We start from the raw sequence: 16,782 nt of genomic DNA, 5'->3' as shown, positions 1-16,782 counted from the left end.
TTTTACTTCTTGCTATGTCAGAATTACTGTATGTGTTTCCGCTATGCTATGAGTATGATGAATGAGCTAACCCTTTAATACAGCCTTCTGTGTAATCCCAGGATGGCCAGGCCTTATATCAAAAGTGTAGCTAGGAGCCTGGCACTGTATGGGCCCCAGGTGCTAGGTGTAGTGTGAAAAGGGATGTGGATGTTGGCAATTTTTTTTTTCCCGTGTGAGGAAAAGCCTAGCTACGCAGTTGCTTATACAGATGTGCCTAAACATTCATATATAAGCCTAACTCTTATGGAATCATAAAAGCAGAACTGGTAAAGGAGAATAATTTCAGCAGGAGATACATTCTGGGATTATTCAATCGCACTGCCTCTTTGATTTAACTTCTGTAGCTTGACTGGTTGGATACAAATCTCACGCTGCTGCTGCTGCCGCCGCCACCACCAGAAGAGATGCCATAGCCTGATCTGCTGCCAGAGCTGAATCCACTTCCTCCAAAATAGCCTCCGGCAGATCCTCCAGCTCCAGCACCAAAGCCAAAGCTTCCACCTGCTCCACCACTACCACCACCAGCACCAAAGCCAAAGCTTCCACCTGATCCACCACTACCACCACCGGCTGCCAGACTTGTCTTTCCACTGACAACAGCTGTAAAACAGAAAAATAGTGTATAAGTTATCTAATAGAATGCATAATAGGAAAATACACAGAAATATATGATATTTATATTAAATGGCCAAAGATTTCTCAAACTGCAAAAAGTGATGCAGCTCTCAGAAATTATATGAACACTAGGAGGCAATATAATTTGAACAAAACCCTTTAGCTTTGATCATCTTAGAGAATAGCCTTGAGTAAATCGAAACAATGTGCGTCCTTTGAGTCATTGGGTTAAGACACATATGTTCTTGTCCAATTTGCTAAATGGGACTTTTGGGGACTATTCCTTGACTATAATTATGCCCACAATTAGGATGACATTCCCTTGAAGCCTGACAGTATTTCTAAACCTTCAGTAACAGACGTAGTGGGTGATAAAGCATCACTAACTTTTTAAAAGCATTTTGATATATCAAATTGACATATGAAAAGTTTTGATTGGTGGGGGTCAGGGTGCTGAGAGCAAGGGAAGCGAAGCACTCACATTGTGCTCACACTATGCACACGCTTCTCTCTACCCGTTCTAGAAATAGGTGAGGGTCTCAGTGCTCAGACCCCCACCAAGCAAAATGTTTGATACATCTCTATGACATATCAAAAGTTTTTTAAATAGTTAGTAACACTTTAAAGTAATTTCTGGTGCATTAACACACAAACTTATTGCGCTGACATAGTATAACAATGTTAGGGCTTAACCGAGTTACACTTGAGTTAACCCACTGATGTTGGCGCTTTCTAGATCTGTATATTATTTGAACCTTATGCTGGTTCATAATGCATAGGCATTCATGACAAAACTAAAACCTCATGAAAACAATGCATTTTAATAAGCCATACTTACAGATGCTGAAATTGCTGTCTGTAGACAACCTACAGATTTAAGAAAGAAAGAAACATTAAAATAGCACTATTCATGAATTTATTTTCATTTATTTTCCTTAAATCCGATCTCCGGGAACATTTCCATTAGTCAATCTGTGATGTTATAGCAATCGGCTTCCTTGTGAGTTTAAGGTTATACTTAGTGTTGAGGATAAATTTGATTTGCTACGAAGACGAATTTCCTCGTGCTTTGAGGTAGCCACTCGATTTAACCTGAAATATTGTAAAAAACAAAAATAATCATACTTACCTGATCCATTTGCTCACGACGGGCCACCCCCTGCCATCTTGCTAGAAGATCTTGGATGGTAAACCTGTGTGTGGTGGCTGGTGTTGAGTGGGAGGTGCCATATTCGATTTTGCGATATTTCATGAATATTCGCTTGAATATTTGTCTTATATTCGTCGAAATCGAATATTCGGCATTATTGTATTTATTGCGATTAATATGCGATTTAATAATTTGCATATTGCGATTTTTAAGCTTAGAATTAGAAGTTATAAATTATAACTTCTAATTGCCTTATAACTTAATAATAAGGCAACTTTCCTATTCTTTAATCTTGGAGATCTAGATTTAACACGAATATAGCGCTATATTCTTCGCTATCTTCGTTGATGTAAAATACTTCGCTATCTTCGTTGATGTAGAATACTTCGCTATCTTCGTTGATGTAGAATCTACATCAACGAAGATAGCGCAGTATTCTACATCAACGAAGATAGCGAATATTATTGCATTGCAATTCCAGCTTTGGCGATTTTGCTATAGGTGGTATTGGTAAAATTAACTAATAAAACTAATATAGTACTGTATGTCAGGATAGTGCATTATAAAAGTTGGATTCGCAATGCGGTTAATAGCAAATATCGCATTGCGATTACAACTCAGGTGATTTTGATAATGGTGGTATTGGGAGAATTACCGGGCGGATATAACAAATATAGTACTATATCTAAGAATAGTAGATTATAAAAGTTGGATTCGCAATGCGGTTAATAATAATAGCAAATATAATCGCATTGCGATTACAAATTAGCACTGCTAGATTCCATATTTAACTTTGTTAATTCTAGCAAGCTGACCCATTCCATTAGAGACCCAGCAGCAGCTTCAAGTTAAAATCGCAATGCGATTAATATAACTTGAATTAATCGCATTGGGATTTCAAATTAGACCTGGTTTACTAAATTAATTTAAATTAGCGAGGATGACGAATATATTTATTAGTCAAAACGAAATATTCTCCATCTTCGCTAATTCAAGAAAGCCAACCATTGTAAACCAGGTACAAGTTAAAATCGTTATGCGATTTATTCAAGTTATATTATTTGCATTGCGATTGCAACTTGATTCTCACATCCGACAAATACATTCTAGCATAGAGGCGTTCCCATGGTGATGGGGACGCTCCATGCGCACAGGAAGTAGATAGAGGCGGCAACGGGCACTGACTTGAGCGGGCGGAGAATCCTCTCTTAAAAGTACTGCTTTTGAAAAAGCTAGGGTAACAATAAAAAAATATTCGAAATAACGAATATATAGCACTTTATTCGAAATATTCATAAATTAGCGAAGTGACGATATTCGATTAAAAATTTTGCTATTCGAATATTCACACTCAGCACTAGTGGTGGCGTATGATGTCACCACCCTGGCCGTCGTGGTGAATTCATAATGGGCCACACAAGATTTCTCACCAGATCTCCAAGCGTCCGCCTCGCTTTTTATTATTTATATCAGATGCTGCGATCATGTATGAACTTCAAATTTGGGATTAAAAATGAGCCTTCGTGGGACATGCATGAACCTCGTTTAGTTAATGTGGGATAGTTACCTAATAAAATAATATTACAGTAACTTTTACCTAGTCTCTTCTCCTTCCAGCAGCTTCCGGTAGGTGGCAATCTCAACATCCAAAGCCAGCTTGACATTCATTAGTTCCTGGTATTCACGGAGCTGACGTGCCATATCTTGTTTAGAATTCTGTAGAGCAACCTCCAATTCTGCCAGTTTTGCATGAGCATCTTTCAGCACAACCTCACCACGGTCTTCTGCTTCAGCAATGGCTGTCTGAAGTTTAGCGTTCTTTTTTTTTTAAAGAAGGAAAAACTATTTATTAAGATATCTATGACCATGACCCTTGATAAATCTTTTTCTTGCAAATGGATGCCTTAAATTGTGTAATCCCAACTCCTCTCTAGATCTTAAATTGCTGAAAGCAGTCTATTCCAACATAAAGGAGCATCTGTACATGTTCATATAAAGATAGAGACATCAGTACTATGTACAAGTTTACCTGTTTCTTCACATTTTCAATCTCAGCTCGGAGCCTCTGAAGTTTGCGGTTTAGCTCAGATATCTCATTCTTGGTGGCGCGCAGGACATCACCTTGTTCACCAGCAGATGCTTGCAATTCTTTAACCTGTTACAAAGGATAGGATAAAATATCTTATTTTTTAAGTTAGAAAATGCAAAACTTTTATGCGGTCAACCTCCAACATTGCCCTTAATATTTTCCAAAGAGTGCACTGACCTTGACTTGATACAAAGCTTCAGCTTCTGCTCTGCTCTTTTTGGCAATGTCTTCATACTGAGCCTTCACCTCAGCGATTATGCTGTCCAGATCTAATGCTCTGTTATTGTCCATGGAAAGGATGACTGAGGTGTCTGAAATTTCAGCTTGGAGTTGTGTTAATTCCTATAAGATATGATAAAACAGATGAAGCCCCATCTATTTGCAGCATTTTTGAAATTGAGAGTTCCATATATAAGTGCAAATAAATTTTGAAGAATCTGCATTGCATACAGTGTCGGACTGGGGTACCTTGTAAAATTGGGGTACCTAGTAAAAGTTATTTTGGGGGCCCACAGTATGGATACATTCGAATATAATAAATAATTTAACAAGTTTTTTTTTTTATATGAACATAGGCTGGTTGAGGTGCTGTACAATGAATATATGTACATAGTGCAGTAAGTCTACTGTGTTATGTGCCATTTGTGCAGGGGGTGGGAGACTAGGGGCCCACCTTGCTCAGGGGCCCACCGGGGGATTCCCCTGTACCCCTGTGGGCCAGTCCGAGCCTGATTGCATACCATATATAAAAGAAAACAGACAGTAAAATATAACTTACCTGTTCATAAAGGCTCCTGAGGAAGTTGATTTCATCAGTCAGGGCATCAACCTTGGCTTCCAACTCAACCTTGTTCATGTAGGCAGCATCCACATCCTACAAAACATATCAGAGAAAATAACTAAAAAGTGGAAGGGTGTAGAGACTGTTCTCAGATTAATAATACCCTAAATAAATAATTGGAAATATAAGGCTAATATGGAAGGCCTTAACCAAAAACATAATCCCAGAGAAAGATCAAAGTCACAGATGTAGAAGTGAAGAATGTGCACAAAGCCTTTAACCTCATTATGGACAAGTCATAACTTCAAATGGTTGAGGTCATAACTTCCTGTTGGTCAGTTCAGGACTTCAGTTTTGTAAGAATGAAACCACTTTTAAAATAGTCATATGTAAAGGGATATTTCCCATCTCAGACAATAGGGGCATATTGCTACCGCTGAGACCCGCACCTACAACAAGAACAAAGCGGGGAGCACTGTGGCTGAAATATTAGTGGTCTGATTTGGGGGTCTGATCTGAAGTCTGATAAGAATAGGCAGTCTGATCTGAGGTATGATAAAGATTGGAGGTCTGATTTGGTGGTCTGATCTGAGGTCTGATGAGGATTGGGGGTCTGATTTGGGGGTCTGATGAAGATTGAGGGGGTCTAGTTTGAGGTCTGATGAAGATTTGGGGGATAATCTGAGGTCTGATAAAAAATAGGTATGTTATATGGTAAGGTGTATCTTATAGAGTAAAATTTATGGTATACTAGCTGAAGGACCCGGCTTCTCTCAGGTATATTTAATCTATTTCATTTAATGTTTGTGTGTATTGTTAAAATATATCAACACTATCTACTATAACAGTGACATCTACAGCACCCCTCCCCTAAAACTGTGACCTCCACAGCCACCCACCACTTAACACTGACCCCCCCACAGTGCCCCATCCCTTAAAATTGGACCTTCACAGCAGCCCACCCCCTTAACTTTAACCTTTACTGCAGCCTTCCCCTTTAACATTGACTTCTACAGCATACCACCCCCTTGACAGTGACCTCCACAGGGGCCCGCTCCCTAAACAGTGGCCTTTAATGGATTGGGGGTGTGTCCTTTTTAACAGCTCACTCTAAGACAGCAGCACTGTACTGTCTGAGTGTGAGCTGCAGGGAGAAAGTCACCCTCCCTCCCACCTCTGCAGCTGACAGAAGTTGATTTTTACCTTCATTTTTTCGATCCCTGTCAGCAGAGGAGTGGACGGGGCGTGGCATAAACAGATCAGGGTGTGGTTTAGCGGGACCTTGAAGGTGATTTTTTACTTCATTTTTTCAATCTCAGTCGCCTGAGGAGTGGGATGGGGCATGGCCTAACCGGATCGTGGGTGTGCCCTTTTGAACAGCTCACTCAAAGACAGCATAACTGTGCTGTCTGAGTGTGAACTGCAGGGAGAAAGTCACTGTCCCTTCCAACTCTGCAGCTGACAGAAGTTGATTTTTACCTTCATTTTTTTAATGCCCATTGGCTCAGAAGTAGGAGGGGGCGTGACCTAACCAAATCTGGACGTGGCTTAGCAGGACCTAGAAGTTGGTTTTTAACTCAATTTTTTCAATCTCAGTAGGCTGAGAAGTGAGAGAGGGCGTGACCTAACTGTATCAGGGGCATGTCCATTTAAACAGCTCACTCTAAGACAGCAGCACTGTGCTGTCGGAGTGTAAGCTGCAGAGAGAAAGTCACCCTCCTGCCCACCCCTGCAGCTGACAGAAGTTGATTTTTACCTTCATTTTTTCAATCCCTGTCGGCTCAGGAGTAGGAGGCGGCGTGGTCTAACAACATCTGGGCGTGGTTTAGTGGGACCTAGATGTTGATTTTTAACTTCATTTTTTTCAATCTCAGTCAGCTGAGGAGTGGAAGGGGACATTGTCTAAACGGATCAGGGGCGTGTCCTTTTAAACAGATCACTCTAAGACAGCAGCAATGTGCTGTCTGAGTGTAAGCTGCAGGGAGAAAGTCACCCTCCCTCCCACCCCTGCAGCTGACAGAAGTAGATTTTTACCTTCATTTTTCCAATCCACTCCGGCTCAGGAGTGGGGGGCATGGCCTAACCAGATTAGGGGCATGGCTTAGTGGGGCCTTGGGGCGCAGTTTTAAGTTTTTTGAGGGTGGACACATTATGGCAGAGGGCGTGTCTGGGCTCCTTTCTGCAAGAGTGAGGCCCCTCTGGGCACCTTATTGGCTCATTTGCATACCAAATAAACTGGATTTTCAGAGTATAAAAACATCTATTGCTAGAACAAAGGCACCTCTTGAAATAAGGTACTAAGTGCTATTATGCCATGGCTTTACTTCAATAGAAATTATCCTGGTGACAGATTTCCTTTAAAGCTCTCCTACAGCACTGAAGAAAAATGCCTGGGTTGTTATGGAAACATGGAGTAAAACTGTGTATGTGGAGACTGTAGGACCTGCGAGCTTCTATTGGCTGATAAGGGTCATGTGACCAAGCTTCTATTGGCTAATGTATTTTTTTGGGGAATATCTCAGGAACGGTATGTCCTAGTGAGCTGAGACCTGGTCTAAAACCTTCCCGGACACCAGATGTACCTGTGTGTCAAATTTCGTGATTGTAAATGTGATGGTGCCGATTCCTTTAGCTGGACACACACACAAGCACACACATACACTCAGCTTTATATATTAGATTTTCCCCAAATTTTATAAAGTCTCAGATTTTAATATTTCAGACTTTGCTTTTGAAAATGGGTTTTAAAAAGCAATATTATATTTTACTCTCTTTCATTTTTCATGAACACACAAGTTTAAGATTAAACAAGTTATCCAGGATTTTTTTTAAAAAGGATGTCTTTGTCTTAAGATACTGTGACACTCTTCTATAGGCCGTATCTGGAATTACAGCTCAGCCTCATTCAAGTACTGCAATACCAACACAACCCATGGTGCTCAGACAATCATCAGCTTGACTCCATGGCAACCAATGGAGAAGAATGGTCAGTTTGTGTAAATCTTGTATATTAACTTGCCATTGGATTCACTATTATTATCTTATACTTTAAACATATTTCTTACTTCTGCTTTTAGTTTTTTCTTTACTCACTTTTTTGAGCACAACAAACTCATTTTCTGCAGATGTTCTCTTGTTAATTTCATCTTCATATCTGCATAGAAAAAAAGAGATGAGAAGATTGAAGAATTAAGACAACAAAGATAATCAAGTGGACAATTTGTATTCATGTTTTGTCATTAACAATAAAGGCACATGTGCTGGAGTTTGTCACATATCACTGCCACACCCTATGTTCTTCAGAACACAATACAAAAGATTAATGAGTGTACTCAGTTTTCAGTGCTACACCCAATCCTTGTTAGTGCACATTAGAACAGATATTTGAGGGCCACACTCCAATGATACCCCCAACACATTGCAATACAAAAGTATAGATAGGCACTAGTATAATAAGATTTTTACTTTCAATGAAACAAATTATTGTTTTGATAACCAGAAGATGATGCATACGACCAATGTTGAAAGTGTATTCATCAGTGTACTTACTTGTTTTTGAAATCATCCACCAAATCTTGCATATTTCTAAGTTCTCCATCCAGTCTGAACTTATCATTTTGGAGAGCATCCAGTTGTCTTTTTAAGCTAGTAATGTATGCATCAAAAATAGCTTCAATATTTCCTTTTCGGGATCCTACTCCTTTAAATTGTCCACCTTGTTCTTGAAGAAGGGTCCATTTTGTCTCAAGTACCTTGTTTTGTTGCTCAAGGAAACGTACCTAATGTCAGAATATATAAAATGAAATCATATTGCCTATATTCAACTATATAAGAATAAGATAAAAAAGACCTTACACATTTTACAGAGATCTTTAGACATTTTACATGTTCTGTAGGTAAAAATTGCAAATTACATTATTTCTACAGAGGTTTCCTTTTAGAAACAGTTCATGATTACTTGATTTATAACAGGTCAAAAAACATCATTTAAAATCGATTAATATTCATATCTAATGACCACAAGTATGATTGTGCATAACAGTCTCAAAATATTGTTAACTTGTTGCAGCTTGGCACACAAATCTCACTGAAATAGGCATATGTTTACACCAGAACATTACCTTATCGATGAATGAAGCAAATTTGTTGTTCAATGTTTTGATTTGTTCTCTTTCTTGAACTCTGACTTTTTGTATGTTTGGGTCAATCTCCAAATTGAGTGGGGCAAGAAGACTTTGGTTAATTGTAACTTGCTGAATGCCAGCCTGGGCTCCTCCTGAAAATCCAGGGCCTCCAAAGCCACCAAATCCTCCAGCACCACCTCCAAAGCCACCACCAACTCCAGATCCTGCTCCAAAACCACCGGCTCCAGATCCAAATGATTGGCCACCAGCAGTACTGATGGAAATGGACTTTCTACCACCTATGTTATATAGGCTTCTGCTACCAAAGCCTGAACCACCAGCCTCGGAAGCTCCACCAAATCCACCAGCAGCTCCAAAACCTCCACTGCTTCTGGATACAGAGAATGAGCTGAAGCCCTTCTTTTGGGCTCCAACACCGAATTGCTTGTATTGGCTCATTATGGCTTGGAAGAAGATTAAGAGGCCAAAATGAAAAAAATGAGAAGAGTGGATGAGACTGGACACCACTGTGTTCAAGATCTGAAGAATCCTCATATATATACACCTTGTGTCCAGTGTACATCAGCGTAAGGAGATCAATTTACAAGTTACATTTGCTTGACATGCCTTTTCTTGAATTTACAATTTCAGGAATGACATCGCTTCCAGGCTCTAATTTTGCAGAAGTAGCAAATAAAAAATTGTAACTTGAACATTGCTTTTTTGATCAATGATAACATAAATAGCAAAGATATTTTTGCACTGAATAATTACAGTATGTGCAGAGGTTTGGAGGCTGCTCTACACATTTGAGAGTTGTATTTATTCTTTCATGAGTTATCTTATAAAATGTGTTCAATGTGCTGCCTATTGTGTTGGATTGTCAATGCAACCCTCTTCTCCCACTCTTCACACACTGATAGCAACACCGCAGGAGAAATGCATATGCTGTGAAGATACAAGATGTGCAGCACCTGAAACTATGGATACTGGAAGCATGTGCTAGCATTTCTCCTGCGGTGTTGCTATCAGTGTGTGAAGAGTGGGAGAAGAGGGTTGCATTGACAATCCAACACAATAGGCAGCACATTGAACACATTTTATAAGTGGTCATAAACTTGTAAATAACTCATGAAAGAATAAAGTTACGTTAAAACCAATAAGTTTGATGTGTCACATGATCTCTTCCTATTGAAAAAACAAAAGTTTGATTCAAAATGGCCGACTTCAAAATGGCCACCATGTTCACCACCCATCTTGAAAAGTTTCCCCCCTCACATATACTAATGTGCCACAAACAGGAAGTTAATATCACCAACCATTCCATGTTATTGAGGTGTATCCATATAAATGGCCCACCTTGTATATCTCTTATTATATACACAAAGGAAGCACATTAAACTTTTATATGGTTCATGCTCTTTTGGATCTGCAGTCTTCCCAGGTCCATCCTGTAAACTACTAGCTGTATGGTGTCTCATGCGCTACTATACCAATGATATGAGACTTCGGGGTCCACAGTAGTGATAAGCGGGAGGTGCCATATTCGATGTTGCGATATTTCGCAAATTTTCAATTGAATATTCGTCTTATATTCGTCGAAATCGAATATTCGTCATTATTCTTTTTTATAGCGAATAATATGCAATTTAATTATTTGCGTATTATTCACGTTCTTTTAACTGTATAAGGCAACTTTCCTATGGCTATGGCTAGGCTAATATGTGTATTTTACGAATATTCGTAATATTGCTATAACTTCGTTTTTTAGAATATTTGTAATATTCTAAAAGACCAAGTTATAGCAATATTACGAATATTTGTAAAATACACATAGACTGTAATTCAGCTAATATAGTGCTATAATCTTTTTTTTTTGGGGTCAATTTTTTTTGCCTCTTCTGAACTTCAGTTTTGGAAAAAATTGACACTATAAAAAAAAATACATTAGCACTATATTAGCTAAATTGCAGTCTATATGTGTATTTTACGAATATTCGCTATATTGCTATAACTTCGTTTTTTTGAATATTCGTAATATTCTAAAAGACGAAGTTATAGCAATATAGCAAATATATTCGTTATTTTGAATATTCATCTTTTTTTTTCCAATGTCTACTGTTATTCCACCTTGGCATACTGCTCCCCGACAAGCGTCCTAGTCACCATGGAAACGCCTGTGGGTTAGAATATACAATCGGATCTGAGTTTTCACGATCTCAGGGAAAACTCAGATCCGATGGTATTTTCTAACCCACAGGCGTTCCCAGGGTGACGGGATGCTTGTCGGGGAGGAGTATGCGAACAACTGTACAATAGGAAAAAATAATGCGAAAATTCTAAATAACGAATATATTCACTAATATATTCATTTTTTTGAATATTGGTCATTTTATTTTCCATATGAAAACATGATTCCTACCTGCTTAAGTTGCTTGTGGGCCAATGACTTATTGACCCACAAGAAAGAAGCAGGGAGGAATCATGTTTTCAGATGTTAAAAAATGACGAATATTCGATATAACGAATATATAGCACGATATTCGTAATATTAGCGAATTTGCGAAGTTGCAATATTCGCAATTAATATTCGCTATTTGGATATTCGAGCTCAACACTAGTCCACATCACCTCTGAAGCCACTCATTGGCTGCAGCAGCACATGTGACCCCATCCATCCAGACGTTCACAGGATGGGGACCAGAATACCACAAAGAGGAGCCAGAAACCCAGAGAGTGAGAGTGACAGGGAATAGGTGAGGTTTTTTTTTTCTCAACAGCAGACTAGTATTGAAATTCCCTAGAGCAGGAAAATCTCTTTAAGGTGTATGATAGCTCAAACTGATAATCTGTCAGGTCTGGTATTGTGCAAAGTGCAAGCTATGCCTGGTCTACACCTGATCTTTAGCCCAGTATAATCTGTCCATAGGTTTTGTTCATAATCTTGCACAGGCCCATTGATAAGGCAGTGCATCATGGGATGACAGGGATGGGGGATAAAGTGAGATGGTCTCGTTTTCTGGACATCACTTGGAAACCTGGGTTTAACTTAGTGTGTAGGTGACCTTACTGAATACATATACAACTGGGGCTAGATAAGGTAAGAAAACCAAATCTTTCTATTCATATCCCAATTGCCATACACAAGGTCACATGTCCCTTATCAGCCAATAGAAGCTTGCAGGTCCTACTCCAGGTTGCCATAATAACTGATCACAGGTATTAGCAGTTCGCAGGTCCTGAAATATTCAGTCTTATGACGTATGACGGCACAACTACACTGCTACATGCATGGGGGGCAGGGGCCACTATTAAACGGACGGGTGCTGTGGAGTTCACTGTTAAAGGGGCGGTCACTGTTAAAGGAGCATCCACTGTAAAAGGCACTGTTAAAGGGGCGGTCACTGTGAAAGTCACTGTTAAAGGGGCGCTCACTGTCAAAGTCACTGTTAAAGGGGCGGTCACTGTTAAAGGGCAATCACCGGGTAAAGCCACTGTTAAAGGGGCGGTCGCTGCCAAACTCACTGCTAAAAAGGCGGTCACTGTTAAAGGAACAGTCACTGTCAAAGTCACTGTTAAAGTGGTGGTCACTGTGAAAGTCATGTTAAAGTGGCGGTCACTGTGAAAGTGACTGTTAAAGAGATGGTCACCGTGAAAGTGACTGTTAAAGTGGCGGTCACTGTGAAAGTCACTGTTAAAGGGGCGGTCACTGTGAAAATCACTGTTAAAGGGGCAGTTACTGTGAAAGTCACTTTTAAAAGGGCGGTCACTGTAAAAGTCACTGTTAAAGGGGCGGTGACTGTGAAAGTCATGGTTAAAGGGGAAGTCACTGTGAAATTCACTGTTAAAGGGGCGGTCATTGTCAAAGTCACTGTTAAAGAAGCGGTCACTGTCAAAGTCACTGTTAAAGGGGCGGTCACTGTCAAAGTCACTGTTAAAGGGGCGGTCACTGTGAAAGTTACTGTTAAAGGGGCGGTCACTGTTAATAGGGCGGACACAGTGACCTAAACCAATATACCTGTAAATTAACGCTCCAGCGCCATTTTAGTATAAAATCACAACAACACCCAATCCCCCCACTTTCAAGACTACAGAAGAGGAGTTTGACGTTGATTCTTTAGTCAATTAACTATTTCACACACCCATTCATTCCTCTCTAAAACCCAAGTCAACTTTGTATCCGCTAGAGAGTAGAGGTTCTTACATTAAAACCTTCTACAATTTAGTCCTAAATGACCTGAAAGCAACCTTTACAAAAGAAAAAACTAACTATGACCATGTCCCATCACATAATCTATCCAGAACACTTAAGAAAGCAATTACGGACTTGGCCAGAAATAAAAACATAGTGATTAAAGATGCAGACAAGGGGGGAGGAATAGAAACAAAAGTGCAGGAGCAGCACTCAACGGTCCGTCCTTGTTGTAGGGAGTCGCAACAGCCCCGCACCAGCCGCAGATCTATTCAGCCAGAGTATACGTGCAAATCAAACAGCGGTGGCAGCATCTCCCATCATTCCATCTTTATTAGAGCTTCACAGCATACAAAAAATCTGCAATGTTTCGGCTGTGCAACAGCCTTTGTCAAGCGGGGGAGGAATAGTCATTCTTCATACGGAAGACTATCTCAATGAAGCCCTCAACATTCTTTCTGACGATCCTTGCTACTTCAAACATTCCCGACGGAAGAATTCAGCAAACAACTCCATACCCTAATTGACTTAGGTTGTACAGAGACATTTATCACGAAACAAAAGAAAAACTACCTATCAATCGAAGATCCATCTAACCCTATTTCTATTTTTTACCCAAAATTCACAAATCCCTCACCAATTCCCCCGGTCGACTTATTATATCAGGTATCAATTCCATAACATCCAATCTATCAGCTTATGTAAACAGTCTGCTACAGAAATATGCAGTAGGTCTTCCCTCTTACCTTTGGGATTTGGGCCAACTGATCACCACTCTTAAAGACTTTAGCTGAAGAAAGGATATGCTATGGGTGACACTTGATGTAGAGTCCCTATATAGTAATATTATTAATCAGCTAGGCATCAAAATTTCTCTCTTCAGAACCCTATATGCCCTTCGTACAAAGCAGGTTCATCCTAGACTCCATATCCTTTATCCTGCGTCATAACTATTTTAGCTTTAATGACATATTTTATATTCAAAAACAGGGGACTGCGATGGGGAAAAAATGTGCCCCATCTTATGCTAATTTATTCATGGGCGCTTTCGAAGAATAATTTGGTTTTATACACCACCCCAACATCAAGTTATATAACCGTTACATAGATGACATTGATTTTATCTGGCAGGGTACGAGGGAAGTTTTAGATGAAATATTAACCAGAACGATTAGAACTTAAGATTTACTGCACAAACCAAATAAATTTTTTGTGGAGTACCAGGAAGTGAGGTCAGATAGGGCCAGCCCCTTCTAAGCATCTGATTCCTACCATGTGCTTCTGTTTCCCTATATATATGTTGTCACAACAGCTTTTTGCTTATACTCTTGATAACGGGATGCTTATCCCGAAACGTGTCAAGCTTTTCAAAATAAAGACTTCTACCACATCCAGAAGCCCAGGTGGCATCCTTTGGGGATAGAGAAGCCGCACCCACGACCTAAAGGTGATCTCAGCGAGGGAGGTGCAAGTATTGGTGTATTGAGTTTATACTTTACTTCCCTCCCCGGTAAAGTAAGTCCTTTACCATTGCAATTTTATCCATCAGCAGTCACAATTGTGACTAAAAATGGTATTAAGACTCAATTTTGACAACTGCTTTTTTTAAAACAGTTTTTATATATCTGCTTTCTTTATATAACAATTTATAAAAGCCATTACATATTTAGAATATTGCAAACTCTCTGGCTTTGTGGCACCACCTCGGTGCTTCCAAGAAATCCCTGGAACAACACCGCCAACCGTCCTTTTTTCTTTCATAATGTGGACATGGCAGCAGCAGCCAGGATATCACAAAGAGGCAAGGTGACATAGTGTGGAGGTGGCGGCAGCATCGAGTGGCAAGGTGAAATAATGTGGATATGGCAGCAGCAGGATACCACAGAGTGGCAAGGTGACAAAGTGTGGAGATGGCAGCAGCAGGATACCACAGAGTGGCAAGGTGACAAAGTGTGGAGATGGCAGCAGCATGAGAAGACCACAGAGCGGAAAGGTGACATAATGTGGAGATGGCAGCAGCAGGATACCACAGAGTGGCAAGGTGACAAAGTGTGGAGATGGCAGCAGCATGAGGAGACCACAGAGCGGCAAGTAGTGATGAGCAGTTGGGGCAATATTCAAATTTGCGATATTTCGCAAATATTTGGGCGAATATTCATCATAAATTTGCGAATTCTCGAATTTGTGATTGTTTTCTTGATTGCGAAAATCGGCAATGTAATATGCGCATATTGCATGCGCAATAAAGGCATGGGTCACTTTTGCAACATTTTTCAAGCTGCTAGAAGTTTCCTGAGACTGGAAAAAATAGTTGGCACGGCAGAACATTACAATAGCTTTATATACAGATAGAGTGCTCCAATATATTCGTAATTGCACAAATCGGCAATTAATGATGCGCATATTTTGGCGCAATGCGTTCAACTTCACATTTTAGAAGGTCTGACTACATATTAGTGATTGGTGCACTAAGTATTGTTGTGCACTTGTGACATCAGAGCACTTTGTCTGTAGAGTGTACAATATGTATGGACAGCAGAACATCAGCTACACTATATCACGATCTAACCTACACTGACTATATCCCACTAACTATCTGTATTATATACATAAGCTAACTAACTAACTATCTAATGTAATGACACAGCAAAGCACAGAGCACGGCAATGACACTGCTGTCTCTCGCAGAACTGCAAAAAACTGCAGAAAATGGCTGCTGGGGTGGTTCTTATATAGTAAGGGGTAGGCAACTTTCCTATTGGTTGCTAGGGATGTTGCTAAGCTCAGACAAAGACATTGCAGCCTTTCATTGGCCCACAAGCAAGAAAGGAGGGAGCGATCATGGGTTCACATGAAAATAAAATGTAGAATATTCACAAATACTATATAGCACTATATTCAAAATCTTTGCAAATTCTCGAAGTGGCGATATTCGCAATTAAAATTTGTGATTTGAATATTCGCGCCCAACACTAGTGGCAAGGTCTCATAATGTGGAGATGGCAGAATCATAAGGAGACCACAGCGTGGCAAGGTGTCATAGTGTGGATATGGCAACAGCAGGATACCACAGAGTGGCAAGGTGACATAGTGTGGAGATGGCAGCACCATGAGGAGACCGCAGAGTGGCAAGGTGACATAATGTGGAGATGGCAGCAGCACCTGCATCAGGGGACCACAAAGTGACCCGGTAGCAGAGTGTGGCGGTGGGTGGCAATACCAGTACCAGCTGACAAAGGTGGGTGCAAGAAGGAGCACTTGGCATCAGATGTGTGGCATCAGGTGGGTTGCAGTATCAGAATAGTAGCTAAAGCAGATAGCCAGAAGAAACAGGTCTCTTTTGTCAAAGTGTAGGTGTGACACCATGGATAATCAGGTCTGATGCATCAGGCACTGGTGTTTGAAAATCCTGTCTGATCCACGCCTCATTCATCTTCACAAAGGTCAGTCTCTCCACATTTTGGTGGACAGGTGAGTTCTCCTTGGGGTAACTATGGCCCCCGCCACACTAAGCACCCGCTCTGATGCCACACTACTGGGCAAACTCTGCTAGTTGAGGCCACAAATCTAGTTTGACTACCCAGTAGTCCAGCGGACCTTCAATGTGGGGTGGCAGGGTGCTGTCCAAGTATGCCACCACCTGCTGGTTCAGGTCCTGCTCCAGGTCTACCTGCTGTGAGTGAATGTGAGTGAAGAAAACTACTTATTTGCGACTGTAGACTCAGGCTGCTGCTGATAGAGCTGGTACTGCTCCTGCCACCCCACCCCAGCAGCCATGGCAGTGAAACA

At 40.4% G+C, this 16,782-nt stretch overlaps 1 protein-coding gene across 1 annotated transcript; it reads right to left on the bottom strand.

The window, feature by feature from the left end:
- Window positions 1-373: 373 nt before the first annotated feature.
- On the bottom strand, window positions 374-9,260 carry LOC122922883 (keratin, type II cytoskeletal 5-like). The gene is made up of 9 exons (XM_044273636.1): window positions 8,799-9,260; window positions 8,227-8,456; window positions 7,771-7,831; window positions 4,675-4,770; window positions 4,074-4,238; window positions 3,837-3,962; window positions 3,405-3,625; window positions 1,496-1,524; window positions 374-642 (listed from the first exon to the last, which is right to left on the bottom strand). The coding sequence occupies exons 1-9, from the start codon at window positions 9,258-9,260 to the stop codon at window positions 374-376; spliced, it is 1,659 nt and encodes a 552-aa protein (XP_044129571.1).
- Between the last annotated feature and the right edge of the window lie 7,522 nt (window positions 9,261-16,782).

This window comes from Bufo gargarizans, unplaced genomic scaffold (genome assembly GCF_014858855.1).
Source record: "Bufo gargarizans isolate SCDJY-AF-19 unplaced genomic scaffold, ASM1485885v1 original_scaffold_1017_pilon, whole genome shotgun sequence".
Lineage (NCBI taxonomy): Eukaryota > Metazoa > Chordata > Amphibia > Anura > Bufonidae > Bufo > Bufo gargarizans.
The sequence above is the reverse complement of the archived record's forward strand: the minus strand, read 5'-3'. Positions and strand labels throughout refer to the sequence as shown.